General features: G+C 32.6%; 1 protein-coding gene and 1 long non-coding RNA gene across 3 annotated transcripts; both read left to right on the forward strand.

Moving 5' to 3' along the window:
- The first annotated feature begins 1,598 nt into the window (after positions 1 to 1,598).
- Positions 1,599 to 3,498, forward strand: LOC134682085 (uncharacterized). Its single transcript, XR_010100776.1, has 3 exons — positions 1,599 to 1,827; positions 2,825 to 2,894; positions 3,309 to 3,498. It is a non-coding gene; the product is annotated as an uncharacterized LOC134682085 (long non-coding RNA).
- An 8,698-nt stretch (positions 3,499 to 12,196) lies between these two features.
- On the forward strand, positions 12,197 to 17,153 carry LOC134682086 (ctenidin-1-like). 2 transcript variants are annotated; one of them, XR_010100777.1, is made up of 5 exons: positions 12,197 to 12,305; positions 13,256 to 13,706; positions 14,373 to 14,387; positions 16,347 to 16,404; positions 17,032 to 17,153. XR_010100777.1 is itself a non-coding variant. In XM_063541685.1 (4 exons), the coding sequence occupies exons 2-3, from the start codon at positions 13,268 to 13,270 to the stop codon at positions 16,388 to 16,390; spliced, it is 483 nt and encodes a 160-aa protein (XP_063397755.1). In that variant the 5' UTR covers positions 12,197 to 12,305; positions 13,256 to 13,267; the 3' UTR covers positions 16,391 to 16,404; positions 17,032 to 17,153. The 2 variants fall into 2 exon arrangements, 1 of the variants encoding a protein (XP_063397755.1); XM_063541685.1 differs by lacking the exon at positions 14,373 to 14,387.
- Positions 17,154 to 26,530: the final 9,377 nt, after the last annotated feature.

Consider the following 26,530-nt stretch of genomic DNA (forward strand, 5'->3'; position numbering starts at 1 on the left):
GAATAAATTATGGTATAATCAGAGACATATAATTAAGGAATACCATTATTATGTCTTAATGTGGAATGTTTTAACAGAGACATAATCTTTTAAAAAAACAACAACCTGAAACTCATTAAAAAGTTATGTATATTTATAACAAGCTACGGGTAAATAACTTAAATATTTTGAGGTATTTGTCTTTTATTTCAAACAAATGTCCACAAATTATTTGTGACTTTATATCATTTGACTTTCTGCACGCCATTTACAGATGCTTACATAGCGCGCAGTGTCCATTTATCAATGCTTACAAAATGCTACTTGTCATTTCATCCATCATTGATTTTTTTTTATGTTTTACATTGTTGATAAAGAGATAAAACCTGCGTTTTTGCGAAGTTTGGTACACTTTTTAGTTTTCAAACATCTATTTTACCGCTTACATCACTGAGAAAAAAATTCTCAACTGAGAAAAAAAAATACTCAGCTGAGAATATTCTGAACGTTGAGAATATTTTTTTATGGTGGATAAAAAAGTTCTCATTCTAAGCTGAGTAAAATAATTAATTCTGAGAATATTTTTTTTCTCAGAAAAAAAGTTTTATGGCGCCGGGGCCAGGTATTATAAAACAAAATAAAACTGGACAACATAACCACCAAACACACGATTAATAATAAAAAAAGCAACTATTAAACCAAAAAAATAAACAAACAACGACAATGTACAATACAGTTTTAGATAGCACATAAGTTCATATATGTTATTTATTAATTTAATTAGTTATTGAAATAATAATTACTTTCTGTGTAAGATATGTTTATTTTTTTTAGTTATCTGCTAAAAACAGCGGCTGCATTTAATTTGAATATAGCTAGTAAACTTCAATTTATTGTACATTCATGTGTTTTACATTTTTTTTTCAAATTTATTACGGTCTGACAATACATATTTGAATTATTTGAGGCATTAACGTGATAGAACTTTAAAAACCGTGTGTAAGGAAAATACCACTGGTAAGATGCGATTGGATGAACTTTAAAAACCGTGTGTAAGGAAAAATACCAAGAGCTGGAAAGATGCGATTGGAGAATGATATGAAGAACTGCAATACAATCGATATTCCTTCGTGTTCGGGTTTTAAATACGTGCAGATGCAATTTGTTTTAGAAATCAATAGACGGATGTATTTAACCTTATCAGATTACGAAACAAAAGTCATAATTGAATAATGAGTGAGAGGCTGATGGTCATACATTTCTGTAATTATTTAGATAACTTAACTCAATCCTGTTTATATATGTAAAAAAAAAAGATGTGGTATGATTGCCAATGAGACAATTCTCCACAAAAGATAAAAATGACACAGAAATTAACAACAATAGGTCACCGTACGGCCTTCAACATTGAGCAAAGCCCATACCGCATAGTTAGCTATAAAAGGCTCCTGACAATGTAAAACAATTCGAACGAGGAAACTAACGGCCCTATAAATGAATATGTTTGTCTAATGATTTTATTTCTTTATTTTTTCCCTTATTTTTCTCTTATTTTTATTTTGTTAAAATTTCACACCCTCAATACTGAAGTTTTTCTTCGTGTTCTTTTCAGCGAATTGACAATGGATACCGTCTACAAAATTATCATTCTCGGACTTCTCTGCAACTTTCCATACTGTTATGCTTATTTCAATGGTTACAACGGTGAGAGGAGTTATAATGGAAACGGTGTTTATGGAAGAATAACACCATATGATTATCCTGTACCATCAACTGGATATCTTGCGACCACAGATAATAGATATAACGGATTTCAGGGTGGACTTGCTGGACAGAACGGAATCTTTGGTAAACTGATGTGCTTCATCTTTTTTATTTCCTTCTGGCACCTAGAGCTCGTAGTCCAAATAATTATGACGTCTTGAAAATTTTATTTGTTTTGCCTTGACGCTTAGTCGCAGTAAGGCGTCAAAGCAAAAATGAAAAGTACGTCGCATTGAGGCGTCAAAGCAAAAAAAAAAAGCCTTTCAAGACGTCATTATTTTTTGAACTACCGAAGTTGTTCACGACACTCTCACAATCCGAAAGTCAGGTGCAATGTATTCCGTACATTTATTGCGCCTAAAGCAAATTGTTTATATATTGGGTATATACTATATGGAGGTCCAAGGAATAATTTGTATTTACTATAAAATCCTATGTAATATTTTCTGTGTACTCTTTTACAAAACAGTATGAAATGATGAATGGCAAATATTGGCTTAATACATATTTTGAAATGGGGTTCCCGAAAGGATTTTTGTGGGGTTATACATGTGTTTTATTAATGTTTTGTCTTTCAGTGGAAATACCTTATTTTTCTATTTTAACAATCCGGATATGTATTTGTTTTGCCACTGGACGTACACGGCCGTCAATCAATCAATCATTTATAATGAGCATGCAAGTAACCTCCATATATAGAAGAGAATCGCTGAGGATCTGGGGTGGAGGCTATAGGGTTTTACAGAATATAGAATTATTGGTAAAAAATGTAAATAAATGGGTAAAACAGAATAAAAAAATATATATGCCTTCCCCCGATAAAACCACAAACAGAGAATACAGTTGCTGAAATATAAAGAAAAGAGAAAAATGGTCTAAGGACACCATCCATACCCGTATTGGTTTTTTTTAGTTGATCTGTTAAAATGGTAATTATGGGTGTTCTTTGTTGCATTTGGTTTCATCCGTTTGCCAAAAAAAAAGAGCAATAAATAAACACTTCGTACCTTTTTTTTTAATTCATGATAATCAATTTTATTGATGATTATTTATCAATTATTATTTAATTTTAATATTTCAGGGCTCATCATAGCAGTTGTGGTTGTACAGTATGTGTTGAAACTGATACCTCAATTCCAAGGATAAAAACGGTAAGTTTTTGAATATATAGATGATATTTCTACTTATAATACATATTTAGGTTTAAAAATTTGTTTAATTTAAAATCATTTATTTTGGATTATCATGATTATCGCAGGTAATGTTTCGCGATTCAACGGTTCAATATTTACTACAGTAAAACAACAACAATTTATCAATAAAATACTAATTTGAAGGGAAATGGATATAAAAATCATGTTACAAAATAAAGAATTTTTAACTATATTAAATTTGTCAGTTTTTTTTTTGCTCTGCATTCCAAACGAATCTACTTAAAATGATGTTTCAATTCAAAGTACACACGAAACATGCGAAACATTTGTAATTAAAACGGTTAATTTCATTAACCTAGCATAACATCCGTCATAACAATATATTTTCCTACAGAAATTATCCAATGGTAGAAGCAGAATTCCTCCATTTGATCCGTCATCGTGACAGCCAAAGGCACAGGGAAGACATTGATATAGAAATAAATCATACACATCTAAACAATCGGAAACCCTCGGCAGATTTCGCTATCCAGATCATCAGAGTTATGCCGAATGCACAAGTTTCCTGATTGTGCGCATTTAATCATTAATGTTTTATCTTGGGAATAAACGGAATTTATTAAAACCAGAGTTATTCATTTTTGACGAATATGTTGTCTTAACAAAAAAGTAAGCATGTGATGTGTTTTTTTTCCAACGAAGAACCATGTAAACACATTTTGTGAATATTCCATTAATTTAAAAGGCTATCGATCTGGACAATCAGTTGTTTGTAGCTGTTTCTTATTTCGTCTATATTCACGATAAAGGTTGGTCGTTAGTGGTTTGGATGTTCTGTTAATTTTTCGACATTTTAAGTAATCCATGTTTTCCTCTTTTTTTTTAAAAAAAGTATCTGCCCATCAAAAGTCCCGCTTAACCCATGGTCAAAATATATAGCGAGAAAGTGACCGATATAAACTAGTCTTTTTGTTTTGAACTGTTATTAAATCACACTATTTTTACCAATAACATACATGAACATTTTTTTATTAAACGATGTCCTTCAGGTCGATGTTTCAATCAGTAGACCATAAGGTCAAAGTTCTAATAAAAAAAGACCCCAAGCTTGATGTGTTTGTACTATAGATTACCAGGAATATATTTGACAAATGTCGGATCTCTTTTGCAAACTATATCGAAGGGTAATTGTTGACCATTTGTGATATTCGGCAGGTGTCTTTGGAAGGGTGGGATAAAACAAATGTTCACCATGCACCTGCAAAGAATTGGGACTGATTAAAATTGCCAAAGACAGATTTCAAAAATGTGTATTCTTGCCATACATACATGAAAATAGGGACAGGCGAAAATCAATATTTTGTCTTAAAAAAAGCATCCTTCTCTTTAAAAAATAAAATGATCGTTCCCATTATGTATGTTAAACATTGCATTGGAGACTACCGTATTGTAGCTAAATAGCAGTTTGTTTATGTAATTTATACGTATTTCTCGTTTCTCGTCTTTTATATAGAATATAGACCGTTGTTTTTCCCGTTTGAATGGTTTTACTATAAGACATGTCACGGTACTTATCTATCCAAAATTGATGTAATCTTTGTTATTCTCATAGGATTTTGTCTAATGTTTAGTCCGTTTCTGTGTGTGTTACATTATAATGTTTTGTCGTTGTTCTCCTCTTATATTTAATGCGTTTCACTCAGTTTTAGTTTGTTACCCCGAATTTGTTTTTCGTCCATAGATTTATGAGTTTTGAACAGCGGTATACTACTGTTCCCTTTATTGAACTATAATGGTTTACTTTTATGAATTGTTATTTGGATGGAAAGTTGTCTCATAGGCACTCACACCACATCTTCCTTTATTTATAAAGTATACCGATTTATCTATGTACGTACTACGTACATTGACTTCAGTGTTACTGTTTAAAAGCCAGCTAGGTACATGTAGGCCAATGCAATATTGAGAAACGTGCTAAGTTTAATGTGTATATGCACAACACGACATTTTTGAGTTCGAAATTACCAGAATATTTTCACTCTCAGTTATAAAACTGTTTTATCAAAACTAGTCACTCTTAAGGTACTTTGTGTCGGCTTGAATCAATGACATAATAAAAGTATATTCTCCAGGCAAATAATATTCATTTACAAGATTAGAACAAGATTCAATTTGCAGGTTAAAACTGTGTAAGTACAAGAATTAACGTAAATCAAAGTGTAATATTTATAATAATTTCCCACAATTATAAGCATTGTAATGAAATTACAAAAATGTATATATGTACTTATATACATGACTTGTATAATAAAATGATAGGGAGATTGTGACTATGATTTCTAACCATCCGCCAAAGTCCAAATGACATTTATGTGAACCATGTAGTTCACTGTACAGCATTCATGAGAGAGCAAAGTCAATAAACATGTATACGTTCGGAATTAAAGTATTTTTCCCTCAGACACCAAACATAGGTAATTGTGTACTCTTGCGAATATGTGTAGGTAAATATGTCAGAAAGGTTATAAATTTTAGAAAGGTCATGAATGTTAAAAAGGTTACACATGTCGGATATGGTATACATTTTAAGGAAGATTGTATACTTCATTGACATATTAATTTTGGAAATACTTTCCGAACATGTGATGTACGTTAATTTAGAATGATGTTTTGGAATCTAGGAAGGTGGGCGAGTAGTATGATTTTATGCCAATACTACAAAACTCCCCGTGATTTTTCCTGACCTATTTAAGGTCTTGAGAATTAAAAACAATACACGTTGCCAATAAAAGTTTATGAAAATAGAACTTAGTACATATTAAACAAGATATATATATATAATTCATGTGGTGTACCATTTAGTTTCTAACGCAAATCCTATGAATTAAAATATAAAAAAATATCACTGATTTTATATATTTTTATATATATTCACATTATACACGTACCTGTTCTATGTATAATTGCAAATGCACTACGAAAAGTTTCATTCGGAGCACATCCATGATACATAAATGATATTTCTGCTCATGTAATGCATATGTGTATGTAATTTAAATCATTCATCTTTGATTGTCAAAGGTGTAGGGTCACAAGGCGTCAATATTGAAAAAAATCAATAAATTATCATTTAAAGGGATAACATTATGAAAATCATAGTGAATACTTATTCGTATTTGAGGCTGAAGTTGAAAGTGTGTGTAACTATTAATTTTCTTTTTAAATACTTTTTTCAGACTTTCCAGACTTTTAAATGCTTTAGATTAACTTTTTATTTCATTTTATTTTTATTTTTCCAATGCTTTTACTACTTTCTTGTTTCAATTAGTTTAATCTTTTTAGAAATACATGGTATTAAAATACTTAAAATTATTACTTTATGCATGTTTCAAACAAGAAAGTCAATTTTTACATACAAATAATGATTTTTATTTAATTTCCACAGGTAAATTTACCTTTGACCAAATTAGACACAAATGACTAAAACAACATATTTTGCAATGAAAAAATGTATTGTTCTTCCACTAATCCCCCATGTAGGAATAGCCAGAATAGTAAAATACAAAATGTAGGAATAGCCAGAAGACACCGTGAATACAAAATAAACAATTTCGCCAACATTGAGCAAAGAGTGATTAAAAGGTATGGTCATAGTAATGGACTTTGAGTCTTTAAAAATCTTTTATTTTTGCTGATTAAAGTAAAATTGGGTGGTTTTTGTTTAAAACTTAACCTTGTCTATGAACACAAATATTTTTGTTAGAAGATTTAATATTTATGTGCATGTTTCAATTAAAAAGCCCCTTTTGTTGAAGAAAATAATGTTGCCAATATCATCCAAAGAAAAAATGAGAAACTTTTGATATTCCTTTACATGTGTTGCGAATCAATTGTTAACAGCAAACAGTTGAATTATTTAAAATGAAATACTTAGTTTATTTCATTGGTATGTTTGAATGAAATCAATGATTTCACTACTATAACAGTCTAAATTTTAACACAACGTGATCCTTGTATGTCCAATTCTATTGGTGTTTGTTGCATTCCTCTCAATTTAACCATTCCTATTTTAAACTATAATAATTTGTCAGTTTATTTTTTTTTAAAGAAACTGCTACCCTATATCCCTGTAAATGAATCTGTTTGAATTAATTTTCCTATTTATGTACATGTGTAACATTTAATTTTGTGTTTTAAACGGTTAGTTTCATTAATCTAGAATACCATGTATCATAATAATAAATTTTTTATACAGAAATTATCCAATGGTAGAAGCAGAATTCTTCAAATTGATTCGTCATCGTGACAGCCAAAGGCACCGGGAAGACATTACCATCGAAATAGAATATACACACATAAACAGTCGGCAAACCTCGGCGGTTTTCGGCGGCCAGATCTGCAGACTAGTATGCCGAATGCACATGATTCCTGAGTCTGCGCATTTAATCATTTATGTTTTTATCTTGGGAATAAACGGAATTTATCAAAACCAGAGTTATTATTTTTTTAAATATGCTGTCTTAACAGAAAAATAAATATGTGTTGTGTTTTATGTCATGGAAAAACCATGTAAATACATTTTGTGGATATGACATTCTGTCTGGACACTATAAGTTGTTCGCGGCTGTTTCTTATTTCGTCTATATTCACGGTAAAGTTTGGTCGTTAGAGGTTTGGATGTTCTGTTCAATTGTCGACACTATAAGTTACCCATGTTTTCCTCTTTTAATTTTTTTTTTATCTGCCCATCAAAAGTCCCGCTTAACCCATGGTCACACTATATAGTGATAAAGTGACCGATATAAACTAGTCTATTTGTTTTTAACTGTTCACACTATTTTTACCAATAACATTACTTTTTTTAATTGTATCTGCCCATCAAAAGTCCCGTTTCAACCATAGTCAAAATATATATTGAGAAAGTAGAGTAATTAATTTTTCAAGAATATGTTGTCTTAACAGAAAAGTATGACATTTTATGTGTTTTATTTCAACTAGTCACGAAAAACCATTTAACTTAAATACATTTTGTGAATATTCCATTCAATATAGATTTAGGCTATCTGGAAAATCAGTTGTTTGTGACTGTTTCTTATTCACGGTAAAGTTTGGCCGTTAGTGGTTGGGGTGTTCTGTTTAATTTGTATTCCCTTTAAGTAATTCATGTTGTCCTTTTTTCTCTGCCCATCAAAAGACCCGCTTAAACCATGGTCAAAATATATATATTGAGAAAGTGACCGATATCAGATCCATATGACTTTATATAAGACATGTTCTGTTTTCCATACGTCAAGGCTTTACACATCAATTATTTATTGGCACAAACATTTGTTTTAACTCTGATAAATAGCAAACAGGCTCAAGCTAGCAGTTTCAAAGCACCATTTGTTTCCAATAAATTACATGTATACATACATTATTTTTTTAATTATTAAATGATGTCCGTAAAGTAGACCTGTAGATCGATGTTTCAATAAGTGATCAGTAAGGTCAATGTTCACGTAGAGAAGACCTCAAGCTTAATGTTTGTGTATATAGATGACCAGGAAAATTATTTTATAAATAAATTGTCGGATCATTTTTGCAAATTATATCTAATGGACGACTTTGTATTTGTGATTTTCGGCATTAGTCTGGGGAGGGGTGTGGTGAAATCAAAACCTAGCCACCTGGTAGGAATTTGGACTTACTGAAATAGCCTTAGACAGATTCAGAAATGAATATACTTGGCAAAAAATGCAGAAAAATATTGTTTACAAAATGTTCTAGCTGATGTATACAAGTACAAGTGATATTCAATATTTTGTCTGGGTTCGAACTGACAACTACTCGGCAACCGAGAACCCTAGTTGAATGTGATATTATGCATTTTAAAAGTGTTGAATTGTCGGTTGCAGTGATTTTTCTGGTTTAAGGACCATCAGCATAACCATGTTGTGTAATGTATCTCTGTTTCAAAAGTGACAACAAATTCTTTCTATATCAGGTGTAAGCACGACACTATTTTCTTATGTATGACTTTGTCACTGAATAAAATCTTTCGTAGTTGTAATGTGTTAACCAAGTTTCCCTCGGTTTTAGTTTGTTACCCTGATTTTCTTTTTTGTCCATGGATTTATGAGTTTTGAACAGCAGTATACTACTGTAGCCTTTATTTAATGCATCTTAGTTGTCAAAAGCTATATAAACATAAGGAGATATGTGCTATGATAGCTAACGAGACTACTATCCCTCAGAGACCAATGACCTGGATGTGATCATTTATATGGACCACCTTCAACAATAAACAAAACATTAATTATTTTAAACCGTATAGTAAAATTCATAACACGACACAATGTAAAACAGTTCAAAAGAGAAAATAAGTTGCAAGATTATTGATAAACCACTAAACGAAAAATATGCGAGTATTGCGGTGTAAAACATGTTTCCCAGCACCCTACATCACCCGCGCCTACAACCCTTAACAAACAGTTAGAATAAACAAATACCAATATCAATACGAAAGTAGTCGCATTTATTAAAAACTAGTTAAATGCGAATTTAAACAAATAGATAATTCGTGTATTTCCACTATAAGATATCGATATTGACACATCCAACAAAAAGTTATTGACGCCATAAACAGTCTGAGATAATCACGAGTTGGTGCAATGACAAAATTAAAGTGTAGAATAGACGGGACGAATAACGTGTAAAGCAATACATAATTAATTATTCATAACAACATTGAACATTTTTTATTCCGAGAAAAATAAAAATAAAATAAAAAAAGAAGATGTGATATGATTGCCAATGAGACAACTCTCCACAAGAGACCAAAATGACACAGAAACAATGGTATGTTAAATAGATTCAAAATTTGTGCATTGAATCGGACCCCTAACAGAGTTGATGAAACAGTTCTTTATCATGCAAAGAGCGCAGCACTTTCTACACGAAGAATCATATTCAACGTGATGATCGGACATAACCTCGCATTTATACAACCTAGAAAATGTAGCAGAATGTCCATACATGTATAAGATAAATTTATAAACATGACTAAATATGTATAAAGATATTTGTATGATTTATAACCATCCGCCAAAGTCCAAATGACATTTATGTGAACCATGTAGTTCACTGTACAGCCTTCATGAAAGAGCAAAGTCAATAAACATGTATACGCTCGGAATTAAAGTATTTTTCCCAAAGACACCAAACATATTAAGTAGTTGTGTAAAATTGTGTTGGTAAATATGTCAGAAAGGTTATAAATTTAAGAAAGGTCATAAATGTTAAAAAGGTTACACCTGTCGGAAATGGTTTACATTTTTAGGAAGATTGTATATTTCATTGACATATTAATTTTGGTAATATGTTCTAAACATGTGATTTGCGTTAATTTAGAATGCTGTTTAGGAATCTAGGACGATGGGCGTGTAGTATGATAGTGTGCCAAGACTACAAAATTCCCCGTGATTATTCCTGACCTATTTTAGATACATTCTCTGGAGAATTAAACTAATACACTTCTGTTAATAAAAGTTTATTAAAATGAAACTAAGTACACAAACAATAAATAAAGATATTATTCATTTGGTGTACCTTTGTATCTTACGCAATTCATATAGATGAATTAAGATTTAAAAAAAAATCATTTGTATAATATATATTTATATATACACATTATACATGTTCTATGTATAATTTTAAATACACTAAGAAAAATTCCATTCAAAGCCCATGCATGTTCGTTACCGTACTCAATCAACAATTTTAATGCAACATTGGATAGCGTCGCCAGTAATCTCAATATGCGATCGGATTACGAGGTGTATTTTAATATCTGCAATATCTATAGTTTTTATGATTGCCTGTATCCCCAAATATATATGATGTCATGGAGATGGATTTTATTTTCTGCTTCTAGTTCAAAAGTTCAGTATTAAAACAAAATAAAACTTCTATAAAAACATATATTCAAAATTCCTCTTCCAGAAAAAAAGAAAAAAGAGTAGGTGTTCAATATCGGATTTTGTTTTATTGCATTTTAGACCATACCTTTATTAGAACATTATATTTTAGTAAAACTTAAAATAGGTCTAGAACTAAAGTATTGATTTAATATGCAATATACATGTATATTGAAAAATCAAGCGATATAAAGAAAAGATTAGGAAACTTACAAATGTTCACCTCCCTCGGGCAAATTTGACCTAAATCTTATATATTCTAACGTTTCTACTTATGCTAGATTCCTGGCCTTCGGGTGTTTGGGTTGGAGCGTTCGTGATCAAGATAAATCTAGAAAAACTCTTCGGACGAATAAAATTTGTAGTGATGTTTTGATTTACCAAGAATAAAAAGGCATACATGTACGAACAATAACTTAAACAATGAGAGTACAGAAAGGTCCACCAGAGCACTTACAGACTCCCGCTTCTTACAAACATAAATAACCAATAACCAAATGCGAAAAACCCGAAACAAACAAAAACATATGAGACAATTTGCATCCTGAAAAGAAATCTAGACAGATACCTGTTTATTTGTATGACTATGATAAAATATGTAGTGATCACACAAACATCCCAAATCTTATGTTCAATAGTAATTAAGAAGACACAAATATGTCATCGAAACCTTCAAAACTTCCTGCGGACACTTTCATGCATACTTGGCAATAGTAGAGATGTTTTCAGTTTTTCAATGTCGTGGATAGCAATTCTCTCCCTGAGAAAGGTGTGCATTTTACTAAAAAGTAAAATCACAAAAATACTGAACTCAGAGGAAAATCAATTCGGAAAGTCCATAATCACATGGCAAAATCAAAAACAAAAAACAAAACGCATCAAAAACGAATGGACAAGAACTGTCATATTCCTGACTTGGAACAGGCATTTTCAAATGTAGAAAATGGTGGATTAAACCTGGTTCTATAGCGCTAACCCTCTCACTTTAATAACAGTCTCATCAAATTCCGCTACATTTACATGATGCGTTAAATAAACAGTCACAATTAAATAAAACATATGCATATTAGCAGAATAGGTCACTGTGTCATTCTAAAGGCAATTGAATGTTAGTTCATACAAGGAATTGTTTTGAACTACAGATTTCCGATTAAACCGTTCTTGTATTAATTCAGATGTAAAATGTGTTACTTCTCTTCCTATATAACACAACATGGTGATGTCTCAATTAAGTTAAAAAAGATATGTCAGCTATCGGATGTTAATCGTTAATATGAAAGACAAGTGCATCTCTCTAGCGGCAAAGGAAACACTCAAAATGGTTCCTTTCCATGTTCACGTTTTTTAAGCCATTTGATTGGTTGTTGAGATAGATATCTGCATATATATAAGTGACGGCTAGTATCTGGATTACTGTGTGCAAACTACCACTTACCGCAGCTCCATCTCTGTAAGTTAATAACTAATAATATTACATAGTGAGCCAAGTTAAAAACTAATAATATTACATAGTGAGCTCGGACAAAAGATAGCTAGTTTTAGGGAATTTAAAATTTGACAAAGCTGACATAAAACAAATTTTATTTGTAACTTAAAGTCAAAATTTCTAGTTCTAACATTATTCATATGATTATACCTGAGTGTTAATGAATTTCAAAATTTATTTCATATACGATAAAAACGTAGTTAATCTTAAACAAAATAAAGAGATAACGCATTTAATTTGAAAACGAATTAACTTATTTCGCATCAGCAGTTTTCGAAACTCAAACATACTAGGATTTCAAAGTATCATTTTATATTTTGGTAAGAAAACACGTTTTTGTAGTAACACATTAAAATTTCAAATCTAAATTTTTTTCTTTATTTTTTCTACTAAAATATCGAGACAAAATTCAGACATTAGATAAATTTGGATTATTTTTAAATTCGCACATATGGGCATATATTTTCAGTCAAAATCGCAGTTCAGATTTATAGTGGAAGGAAATACATAAAAAATGAAAATCTCGCTGTTAAAGAATTAACTCTTAACGTACATAAATTTAACAATTTATCTCTGAACGTGTCACTAGTTCAGTGTAGTAATCGCATTGCAATGACAATCGGATCTTACTGTTTTGAAATATTTTCAGAAGTTTAGAAAAATATGTTTTGTTAACAATCATCTGAAGATAATAAAATAGTTTGTAAATATAATTTGAAAGTTCAAAATTATTTATTCAGTATCCATGAAGAGACATTGAATGTCGAAACACGCTTCTGACGCAGAAATGAGGTATTGCTTATATAAATGTTATTATTCGCTCAATTAAAAAATGAAAATTCGGCATATCTTTCCCAATTTTTTCTCTAAACTTTTTTATATTACTTATGAATTTAATCTACTTTATTTCGTAGGTACGAACGACAATGAAAACGGAGATACAATTGTGTGTATGCGTTGCCCTGGCGGCAGTATGCATAGCCGGCGTAAGATCTGCAGGTAATTATGGCGGAGGAAGTTATGGAAGAGGTGTGTATGGACGTAGTGCATCATACGGCGGTGGTGGATACAACAGAGGATACAGCAAAGGATACGGTGGTGGTGGATACAGCAAAGGATATGGCGGAGGTGGTTACGGAAAAGGCTATGGTACATCTAGGCGCCAGGGCGGTACCTTGTATTACCCCTATTACTACCCAGTACCATACTTTGTAGGCGGAAGACGACGGGGAGGAGGAAGAGTGAGAGTTACCCCAGCCATACTTGCAAGAACAGGAGGAAGACGTAGGGGAGGAGGTGTCGGAGGAGGAGGTGGTCTTCTCGGAGGTGGTGGAGGCGGATTCGGAGGCATTTTTAGTTTGATCAGTAAGTTCCATTATACGTATATATATTTTATATTTATGATATTAGAGTAACAGAATAGAACAAATGAGCAAAATAAATATACAAAAGAGAAAAATTATCTTAAAATTATTTGAAAAAAATAGAGGAATGAAGGAACAGCGCCAATCCACGCCCTTTTAACATCCAGGAAGGAATTCCAATAGACTTTATTTGTTTTTAAGAACCGCTGTATATTAGTACTGCATTATATCACGTCGGCTGTCGGCTTATGCAAACCCTTCCGGAGCACTTGATAGCACACCCATTTGTTGGTTGGGTTCGTGTTGCCATGACAATGATAGAATTTTCAAACTTATATCCCTTTTGATATCATTCACTTTTTTTTTTATAGTATTATTGAAATGAGATCACTCCCAATCAGTTTCATTATATTCGACCAGCCAAAGTGTTTCGGGTACCTATTTAGATCAATTATACATATTTTTAAAATTTGATCGAGGTCGTACCCTCATCAGGTACTCAAGCCTTGTATATAGGTTTTATTGTTCTTCCTATATGCAGAAATAAAGTAATCAATTGTTATTACACAGCGAGGTATAAGGAGTTGGTACAGGTGGTCTTATATACATATCTGAAAAGATGTTATACATTTGTTATAACTTTTTAGAGTTATTTCTCTTCTTTCAGTTTAGCAGATGTCAGGTACTCTTTGAGATTTTTGTGTTTTTTGTATGCAATCATGGGGGTCTCTCATAAAGACTCTTAGCGGTTGCATCTCTTTTGATTATATCCCAATGCTTTCTAATTACTCTGTTCAATTTTTTAAACATTGGGTTGTATTTTGTACAAAATACCAAGGGAGCAGTTTTGCTATTGGAGCGTTGTTTATATTTTAAAGCTTCTGATCTTTTAATTGCTCTTGCCTTCGCTATCCAGTTTTTCAATTCTTTGCTTTTATAACCTCTTTCTATTAATTTCTTTTTAAAGAAATTAATTTCGGCATTAGTTTTTGATTCACCACTGGTGCATCTATTATTCTAATAGTTTCGCCTATAACCAGTCCCTTGAAAACTGATTTGGGGTGCGATGAACTTCGATGCAAATATTGATAATTTTCTGTTGTTGTTTTGTATATTTGAAAATCTAAGGTCCTCTCTTTCTTAAATTTCTCTTCATTAAAAACGGTCACATCTAAAAGTGTAATGTGACTCTCGTTAAGGGCAAAAGTAAACTTAAGGAGAGGATGTATGCTATTCGATATGTCAAAGAATTCAGTTAATTCTGCTTTAGTTCCTTTGAAAATCAAGAATGTATCATCACGGTACACTGGTCAGTGCATGATTTTGTCTTTTATCGTAAACTTGTTTAAAATCTCATTGATAATTTAAAACATCCTGATATCTGTGAGAGAAGGCGAGAACGGACTTCCCATCGGAACCCTTATTTTCTGTCGAAACAATTCATCATTGAATTCAAACTCATTACATTTTAGTATGATTCTTATAAGTTCTAACATACTTTGTTTAGGAGGAATTTTTATTTTGCAATTGCATGATCTAAGCTTATTCCAAGCTCTATCAATGGCATTAACAGTTTTGGAATGTTCCATATTTGTGTACATACTTGTTACATCAAATGATGCCATGATAAATGCAAATGGAAGCTTAAGTTCTTTTATTTTATTTATAAACGCTGTGCTGTCTTTCGTGTATGTCCATTGTTGAAAGACTATTTCCCATAATAAATAAGCAATAAAATGTGCAATTGTCTCAGTAGGACTGCCTGACATAGATATAATAGGTCTGCCGGGTATATTTACATCTTTAATAAGATTTTTGTCTTTTTCGATGTCATTTATTTGATTAATATATGTGTTTTTGGAAGCATATATAAACGACCTGGTTTGAACTCCTTGCCAGATGTCAAATAATCTAGAGAATGTTTGTCTATATGACCCATGTTGTGTAGAGGAATAATTATATCAATTATTTTGTTGTAAATATTTTTGCTGTGTGTTTCTGGCAGCTTGTGATAATGGATTTCACTTGAGAGTTGTGTCATTGCCTGTTTGATACACATATGTTTGTCTTATCTACTATCGAGGAGCATTTATCTGCCTTCTTAATAGTATTATTGAAATGGTATCACTCCCAATCCGTTCCAATATATTCGACCAGCCAAAGTGTTTCGTGTAACTATTTAGATTAATTATATATTTGTTTTAAATTTGATCGAGGCTGTACCCTCATGAGCGACTCAAGCCTTGTATATTAGGTTTTATTGTTATTATCATATCATTTAAATTTTCTTGGATTACTATTTTGATAAAAAAATTATTCATTTAAAGATTAAAGTACACGACAACTTGGTTGAAGTGCTATTATAAGCGAATGTTTTTATAAAGCTAAAAATGCAATAAGTGTATGGATAACAGCAAGTAACTTTTGAATGAGTGAAAAAAAAAATCAAAATATTTACTTCAGAAGATATATATTTAGAAAAAAAAGTGCAAGGTTCATTCCTAAAACATCGTGGTTCCTACGTTGTGATTTTGTACACTGTATTAGCATGTATCCAACAAAAATAAATCTGTTGTAAATACGTGGAGTGCAATCATCTAGGGACAACCATAACTTTACATTGTATTTTTTTCTTTTTCAGTCACGCTTTTCTTCCTTCAATTTATTCTTGGTCTCATCGGATAGACTGTATGAATCAGGTAAATTTCATCTATATCATTTCCTTACATGTATATACATATATTCCGAAGTGCATTTAAGCTTTTAGAATTACTCATTCATAGAAAAACAGAATTATTTGAAATAATATAATAGATGACCAACTGATAAAAAAAAAATTAAGATAATACAAGACCTCACTATGAAAACCAAACTATGACCTAAAAAATAAGATAAAAACACGCTTAATTCGCCGTTTCAGAATCTAATGCATCCTGGGTAATATTTTCAAAAGCGTACACCAAAGCGTTTTGATTGGTTTAAAACGTTATAAACAATGGAAATTCAACCAATGACGTAACGTTATTTTCACTTTGGGGAACGAACAATGAAATTACCCATGATGCTTTATATTCTGAAACGGCCACGGTCATATCCACATTTGTTTTTTAAAATACTCACGAATTAATTAGTAAAATTTGTGTGTATTTAGTGTTACATAATTTTAATTTTTTTATTTATGCTTATGAGATGTTACAATCTAAGTTGGATAATTGTGCATGCTGATAACTTTATAAGATATTGATATTTTTTTTAGCGTTTCATATTTGACAATGAACCAAATATATGCAGTTATTTATATGTTTCTTTTGTGTATCTATTTACAGCCAGAAATAAATCTAAGGGAAGAAACCATGGTATTAATATATTAGGAGCACACAAAGCACAGTCGTTGGGTACACACCATGTAATACTGATACAATTTTGTAAATAAAAATGCAGACCCGAATTCAGTTTGTTTATGTTTATTTCAATCAATAAAGATGGTGTCTGATGTTTATACAGCAACATGACAACAAAATTGACCTCATGACATATAGAGTATCTATGTTGTGATGTTTGAATGGTTTTACACTAGTCATTTGTGGGTAGCGTCCGATGTCTGATTGATTGATTGTCTTACTGCTTCGTAATAACACTAGGGACAGTCACACGTTCATCTAGTTTTTGTTTTAAGCCATGTACATATATAAGATTAATGCACATTCTTCCAAGCACATTTTTTTTATGAAATAAACGGTGACCAACAATATGCAGGCAAATTTATTCCTTCTTTTCGAATGATCAGCAAAAGCAAGTGTTCTTTCTCTATGAGGTCATCAGGTATGGTCGCCTTTTTCAAGCCGTCACAATAGGAAATCTGAAAGCAAGAAAATTCGACGTCATGATTGAAATTTGATCAATGAAAAACTGAGATCAAACGAACCACACGTATTGGGTTGAGGGTTTCAAGTTTTTGTTTGTGCTACAAGACTCGAGAGGAAACACAAAAGGTAGTCAGGTTCAACCCACTAGATTTTCTTAAATGTCCTGTACCGGAAATCAGGAATATGACAATTGTGATCAAAGTATCGTTTTTATGATATGTTATCGTTTGTTCCTGTTGTTTCCTTGTTTTCCTTCTATATTTGATATTGTTCCCTCGGTTTTAGTTTGTAACCCGGAATTGTTTTCTCTCAATCGATTTATGACTTTTTAACACTAGTATTATACTATTGCCTTTGTTTGAAAAAAAATGACAATTATAGATAGAAAATTAAATCAATGATTAAACGAATGGTATATATGAAGTTGCTAAATATTGTCCATGTCCTTGAATTTCGATATTTTCCAAAAGGTTTGAGATGTCGTCCGGCGCTCCTCCTTACAGATCAATCTTCGACAATGTATTCAACACCCTTCTTTAAAAACAAAAGTCCTACACCTTCTTGCGGATCAATATATATTCAATGCTACTTTTACTTGGACTAATGCATCAAAAGCGCCTCCTTACAGTTAAATCAAAGACTTATATATCATACGCCACTCCTAACGTATTAATCTCGAAAAACTGCAAAGCACGCTCCTCTCTACAGATCAGTGTATGCATAATACACCCAACGCTCCTCTCTACAGATCAATGTATGCATAATACACCCCACGCTCCTCTCTACAGATCAATGTATGCATAATACACCCAACGCTCCTCTCTACAGATCAATGTAAGCATAATACACCCAACGCTCCTCTCTACAGATCAATGTATGCATAATACACCCCACGCTCCTCTCTACAGATCAATGTATGCATAATACACCCAACGCTCCTCTCTACAGATCAATGTATGCATAATACACCCAACGCTCCTCTCTACAGATCAATGTATGCATAATACACCCAACGCTCCTCTCTACAGATCAATGTATGCATAATACACCCCATGCTCCTCTCTACAGATCAATGTATGCATAATACACCCAACACTTCTCTCTACAGATCAATGTATGCATAATACACCCAACGCTCCTCTCTACAGATCAATGTATGCATAATACACCCCACGCTCCTCTCTACAGATTAATGTATGCATAATACACCCAATGCTCCTCTCTACAGATCAATGTATGCATAATACACCCAACGCTCCTCTCTACAGATCAATGTATGCATAATACACCCCACGCTCCTCTCTACAGATTAATGTATGCATAATACACCCAACGCTCCTCTCTACAGATCAATGTATGCATAATACACCCAACGCTCCTCTCTACGGATCAATGTATGCATAATACACCCAACGCTCCTCTTTACAGACCAATGTATGCATAATACACTCCACGCTCCTCTCTACAGATCAATGTATGCATAATACACCCAACGCTCCTCTCTACAGATCAATGTATGCATAATACACCCAACGCTCCTCTCTACAGATCAATGTATGCATAATACACCCAACGCTCCTCTTTACAGACCAATGTATGCATAATACACCCCACGCTCCTCTCTACAGATCAATGTATGCATAATACACCCCACGCTCCTCTCTACAGATCAATGTATGCATAATACACCCAACGCTCCTCTCTACAGATCAATGTATGCATAATACACCCAACGCTCCTCTCTACAGATCAATGTATGCATAATACACCCAACGCTCCTCTCTACAGATCAATGTATGCATAATACACCCCACGCTCCTCTCTACAGATCAATGTATGCATAATACACCCAACGCTTCTCTCTACAGATCAATGTATGCATAATACACCCAACGCTCCTCTCTACAGATCAATGTATGCATAATACACCCCACGCTCCTCTCTACAGATTAATGTATGCATAATACACCCAACGCTCCTCTCTACAGATCAATGTATGCATAATACACCCAACGCTCCTCTCTACGGATCAATGTATGCATAATACACCCAACGCTCCTCTTTACAGACCAATGTATGCATAATACACCCCACGCTCCTCTCTACAGATCAATGTATGCATAATACACCCCACGCTCCTCTCTACAGATCAATGTATGCATAATACACCCCACGCGCCTCTCTACAGATCAATGTATGCATAATACACCCCACGCTCCTCTTTTGAGGTCTACTTATGACTAATGCGTCCCACACCTTCATTATAATTTATCAATCTAGATCTTGTTCACCAATATCCACTCTTTACATCTATAGTTATCAAAAGTACCAGGATTACAATTAAGTACGCCAGACGCGCGTTTCGTCAACATAAGACTTATCAGTGATGCTCATATCAAAATATTTATAAAGCTAAACAAGTACACAGTTGGAGGGCATTGAGGATCCAAAATTTCAAAAAGTTGCGCCAAATACGACTAAGGCAATCTTTGCCTGGGATAGGAAAATCCTTTGTTTTTCGAAAAATTCAAGGTTTTGTTTACAGGAAAATTTTAAAAATTGACCACATTATTGATATTCATGTCAACACCGAAATGTTGACAAGTATACTGGAAATACCATCGGGGACGAAACGTCCAACAGCTGTGACATCGACCCAGTGTAAATAGTTATCAAAGGTACCAGGATAACAATTTTGTATGCCAGACATGCGTTTCGTCTACATAAGACTCATAAGTGACGCTCATATCAAAATATTTATAAAGCTAAACAAGTACAAAGTTAAAGAGCATTGAGGATCCAAAATTTCAAAAAGTTGTGCCAAATACGACTAAGGCAGTCTTGGCCTTAGGATAAGAAAATCCTTGGTTTTTGAAAAAATTCAAGGTATTGTATACAGGAAATTTATAAAAATGACCACATTATTGACATTCATGTCAACCTCTAAATGTTGACTACTGAGCTGGTGATATCCTCGGGGACGAAACGTCCACCAGCAGTGGCATCGACCCAGTGGTGTGAATAGTTATCAAAGGTACCAGGATTACAATTTATATAAATGCATTCATCGTCTCATCTTTCAGGATTAATGAAAAATAATTTAGGACTGATGCACCCTTTGCCCTTCTTACAGGTCAGGGGTGGATTTATTAATCTGATGCCCCTTCTTATAGATCAAACTCGGAATAATGAATCCCACGTCCCTCATTACAGATCAATCAAGGACTGATGCACCCTTTTCCCTTCCTTGAAGAGCGATCACAGAATGATGAACCTTGCGCCCATCTTTACAGATGAATATTGGACTAATATATGCCACGCCTCTCTTTTCAGATTAATCTCGGACTTATACACCCTAAGCCTCTCTTAAGAGATCTACCCTAGACTAATAAATTCCACACTTCTCGCTTTTCAGGTTAATCATAAACTAATGCACCAACGTCTCCTCTTGAACACATCAATCTCGTCCTAATGTATTTTACATAGTCGCCATTACTACTATACTTAGTCCAGGTTTTATAAACTCATTCAAATAAAGAAGTGATTCATACTTCTATTAGTTTGACCTATTATCATTTGTTTGATTACATCACTAAATAATGATCTGGATTGGCATGATAAAGGTCATATATATTAAAATAAGAAGATATGGTATGGTGGCTAATAAAACAACTCTTCACAGGAGATCATATGACGTAGAACTTAGCAATTATAGGTTACAACATTTTTGCTGTTTCCATGGCAACGGCGGCCATTTTGAAAATTCAAAACTCAAAAGTCAAGCTTACATAAGCTAGGTAACATTTGTTTTAAGTTGTATAAAATTTGAGGCATTTTGAAGTTTTTCATATTTTTGCAGTTTCCATGGTAACGGCGGCCGTTTTAAAAATTCCAAAGTCAATCCTCCGCTGCATTTTTTGTCCATCCATAATTATATACCATCATATACCATTTAATATCTCTAGAATAAATTTAACATTAAGGTTCTGGAATGTTCTATGAAAATTCACCTCCCCCTATAAATTATGCCAAGGAGACCCCCTACTGAAATAAAATAAGTTCCAAATTGGAGCAGACAAGTGTCTCTAAATAGTCATAATAGTAATCATAATTCTATCTACTCTACATAAAGAAGCAAATTTTAGAAATGTAAAAAAAAAATTGACCCCTTCCATCTTTGAGCCCCCCTATTTATGTCAAGATGACACCCTGGTACCATGGACATTGGGTTCTGAAACCCAATGATGCAGACCCATTCACAGAAAAATTATAGAGTTTCCATCCTCTTTTCTTCCAAAAAAATGGTAGGACAGTTTAAGGGATCAGAAAGAGAAGACTAAGAATAATAGTAAGAAACGGGTCAAAAACAATAAGTCCCCAAAACTTTGTTTTGGTGACCTAATAATATCTGTCTATGGCCTACGTATTGAACATTATCATTAAATATATATACAGGGTGTTCCAAGTTTACGATAGTGACATATTCACCAAGATTGGCACATACAACCGAAGGTATCAAAAGAACAACTTTCAATTAAAAATATTTGAAATGTTGTATAAAATCTAATGCTCTGTATCGTGTCGAGTATAAACATAAATATTAAACATTCAATATCAAATTTCTACCACGAACACTACATGTTTTATATTTTTTTCGTTATATGTTATTCTTTCATCTAAATAATCTAGATTGTTAGAACAAGTAACAACTTATCAGCGTGTTGCTAAATTTCGAAGAATAGATGAAACGCCAACAGAGATAAACGGAAAACATGTGCAACTTCATTAAACGTTAATTCCAGAGACTTTGGACCTATGAGATCAGCGGCTTGTATAAATCAAAAGACATCAAGAGGCTATTCAAAACTTTCAAACATATATACATGTATATCACTAAGGAAAAGGTAATAGTATGAGTCAGAAGAATAGATTATAGATGATCAGTAATGATCATTTGAGAGAAATCCAAACATTTATTTGACAATAATTAAAACAGATCTTAAATCAGGACAACATTTTTTATCAAAGATTTTAATCGTTAAATCACAAAATTCGTTTGCATACATGCATTACAATATTTTTTAAATAAACAGAACACGTACAATATCTAACTCGATTGTCAGTATGTTCTCAAATATGCGTCAAAGTTTATACGTTAACATAGATTTATGAGTTTGACTGTCCCTTTGGTATCTTTCGCCCCTCTTTTGTAATAGTTATAACTGTAAATCTGGTTTGTCCATGATATACTTATTGGACAATTGTCGTTCAATATAAGTACAATGAGATGTTTGGTTTAATGTAGTGATACTGCAACCCAAAATATTTACAACATAATTAACAAGCTTAAGTGTCTGTAAACATGTAAAATCCTTTCTCATGTGTATTGTCGAAATGCGCATCTGGTGCAAGAAAATTGGTACCGTTAATTTTATTACTAAAACTGGGTCGATGCCTCTGCTAGTGGACTATAAGTCCCTGAGGGTATCACCAGCCCAGTAGCCAGTACTTCGGTACTGGCATGAAAATACGGATTTTTTGTGTTATTAAAATTTGCTGTTACAAAATATTAGAAATTATTATCATATATGGATGAAACTACCTCATGCAAAGCTCTGATTCCTTTCACGAATTTGGCTACACTTTTTTTTATCTTTTTGATTATAGCTCTTCATCTTTTATATAAGCTTTGGATTTAAAATATTTTGGCCAGGAGCATCAGTTAAGAGACACGTATTGTCGAAATGCGCATCTGGTGCAAGAAAAATGGTACCGTTAATTTTATTGTTCACCCAGAGTTTAAAGAAATGTGAATTAATCAAACGGTCAATATCAAATATCTGCTAGCAATACTTATTTTCTGTTAATCTTGTCGCTCCTTTTGTTATCATATTCTGAATAATGATGACGGTATGCCTTTCAACCTTTTTTTTATGTGGTCCAATCATTCTTGTAAACCACCACTTAAAACAAATCATGTTTTATCTAATTTTACCTTCATATGAAATTCGAACATTGAAGGTATTTAAATGGCTGCATACATACAGTTAATTATAAAGAGTTACTGTATAAAGTATAAAAACACCAGATCAATATATAAATTGAAATTATCTTTTGTAATTGGTATCAAATGCGTGTGTGTGTGTGTGTGTGTGTGTGTGTGTGTGTGTGTGTGTGTGTGTTTCTGTGTGTGTGGGTGTGGGTGTGGGTGCAACAAAACATGTGTTTTTAGATATGAGTCCGAAACAAAATAAAACTCCAGCTGACTCATAACAAGGTAAATGCATACGAAGTTATAATAGTTATCTGAAAATTTATATCTGAAAATCACTGATAAAGAGAGTATGACCTTAGTTTAAAGTTTAAACTCTGCGTAAAGTTTATATATCATACAAACCGACAAAGGTGTTTTATTTAACTACATTATGTTAATACTGTTTTTTGTTTTGCTGGCATCAGTTGATAGCTTTCTCCTGGATAATCCTCAAGAAAATGGAGGAACAGCGACTAACGATCAGTATCTGACATTATCCAAGTTCTATGCGGAGATGGCACTACAGCAAAAAGACACAACAAATGCACATCAAGAAACACAAAAACTTCGGCATGATATGGATAACTCATTTGCATTGCTAACTACACAACTGCAACACAAATTTGATCGTCTTGATGAAAAGTTAGAAGAAATACAAAGGCAAAACGAAACCATTTTGGATACTGTTAATTTGAAACAAATGTATACAGAGTTAGAAAGAAAGTATTTAAATCTTGAACATAATTATAACACTTTAAAGTTCGAAAATAATTTGTTGCTAAACAAGAAAGATGAAATGGAACATACACTCTTCTCCTTATTGAACGAATCTAATCATCAAGGACAAGAATTAACCGTATTGAAAACTAAATCGCTTATGGTGGACCAGAACATTAAAGATCTTAAGCATTTGGGAAATATCAAACCATTACAGGAAATAAAAACTTTACAAAAACAAGTTGAATCAATTTCGGCTCAAACAAGTTCATTAAGTATGAAGGAGCAGGCGAGGAGCCAAGACTTTATTGCGTTATACAGTAAGGTAAAGGCTCAAGGAGCGAACAGTACAAGTTCCATAACGGATTTAAACCTCCAGATGAAGACTATACAGTCAAATCATGATATATCAATTAGAAATTTAGGCAATCAAATTAAGACTTTACAGTCGGATCATAATACCACATTTTCAGATTTACTCACGAAAATAGAGACTTTACAAATGACTGACAATACGTCAACAGAACATTTAGGTGCCCAGTTGAAAATATTGCAGAAGAATCAAAGTATCCTTTTCGCCGAAATGGAGATGAAAGTGCACAACGCTTTTATTCGAGATAACAAAACACATACCCATTTACAGCGACAGATAGACAGTAACACGGAGATAGGTATTTTTCAGTTTAAGCAAACTCTCTTTTAAACATTTATTTTCTTATTTTAACACAAGAATATTTCTCAATGTCAACCAATTGTTCAAAATTATAGAACTAGAGGGGGTACATTTTGTACCTAACACTACAGGGAGATAACTTTGTAAGATCAGCTAAACGTTTTAATTACATTCTGTTGTTTAGGGAATATTAAAGCTTCTAAATGATCAACATTAATGTTTGACAAACTGCTATATGACCAGTATAATATTTCTGATAAATTGGTTTGTTCAAATGTTTTGAATTTTTTATAATTTTGTCAAAGGGTCAAAGTAAATACTTTGTCAAAATTTTATGAAAATTAAACAAACCAAATTAATTTTAGTAAAGGTGTTGTGTACCACCTTAATTCACTTTTCAACACATGTAATTTTTTGCTTGCAGTCATAGGTTGCCTTAGCTACACAACTATTCGAAATTGTTTAAGTTCTCCATTTGCGAAGTTGGTTTAAACTTCAAATTGTTTTGGTTTCGATACCAATGATGAGTTTTAAGTAGACGAATACCGCATCTGGTTCAAATTATAAGACCTGTATCTTTGATGAGTTATTACAAACACTGGGTCGCTATAGCTGTGGACGAGAGTTTCGAAAAAGATGGTATCATCTGACAAATAGTGTTTTATATTGCAATGACATATCGAATGTTTGTCGTTTAATGCTCCTGAACTATGAAGTATGGACTGTTAACGATTTTATTTCGAACGACCCTGATGAGTGTTATGCAGACGATATATAGTTATCAAAAGTACCAGGATTATAATTTTATACGCCAGACGCGCGTTTCGTCTACATAAGACTCATCAGTGACGCTCAGATCGAAATAGTGCGTCTTAGTTATAATAACCAATGTTTAGACAGATGTCTTTAATGATCTATCAATAAAGATAAAAACAACTGTAAATGTATCTTGAAAACACAAGAAACAAATTTAATTAGGTAGCTTTCACGTCTCAAACGCGGCTGTCGTTGGTTTGCATAATGGCCAGGTATTATAATACTAAATGCATGCAAATTGGTATCTACTGCTTCTCCGCTCATCACGCGACATCACCTTAATAATAATTCATTTTTTTTTATCAAGCGCCCTATTTGAAGACTATACTTTATTCAATCAGCATGGTAATGAACCCAAAAAGAGGAAAAAAACATTAAACATGAAATGTATCAGATGCAAATACTGTCATAAGTATATATGATCAAAACAAAATCTACCATAAAAAGGGTTAGTACAGAAAAACATATAAACAAAATGATAAAATATAACCATATTGTCGTCTAAAAGGTTATCGAAACAAACAAAAGCCATAAAGACGAGGTACACAATGATACATGACACTGGTCGTCCTGTGGACGATTTTATTTTGTAAAAAGTAAAATCACAAAAATACTGAACTCAGAGGAAAAACAATTTGGAAAGTCCATAATCACATGGCAAAATCAAAAAACAAAACGCATCAAAAACGAATGGACAAGAACTGTCATATTCCTGACTT

Source organism: Mytilus trossulus, chromosome 8 (genome assembly GCF_036588685.1).
Source record: "Mytilus trossulus isolate FHL-02 chromosome 8, PNRI_Mtr1.1.1.hap1, whole genome shotgun sequence".
Taxonomy (NCBI): Eukaryota; Metazoa; Mollusca; class Bivalvia; order Mytilida; family Mytilidae; genus Mytilus; species Mytilus trossulus.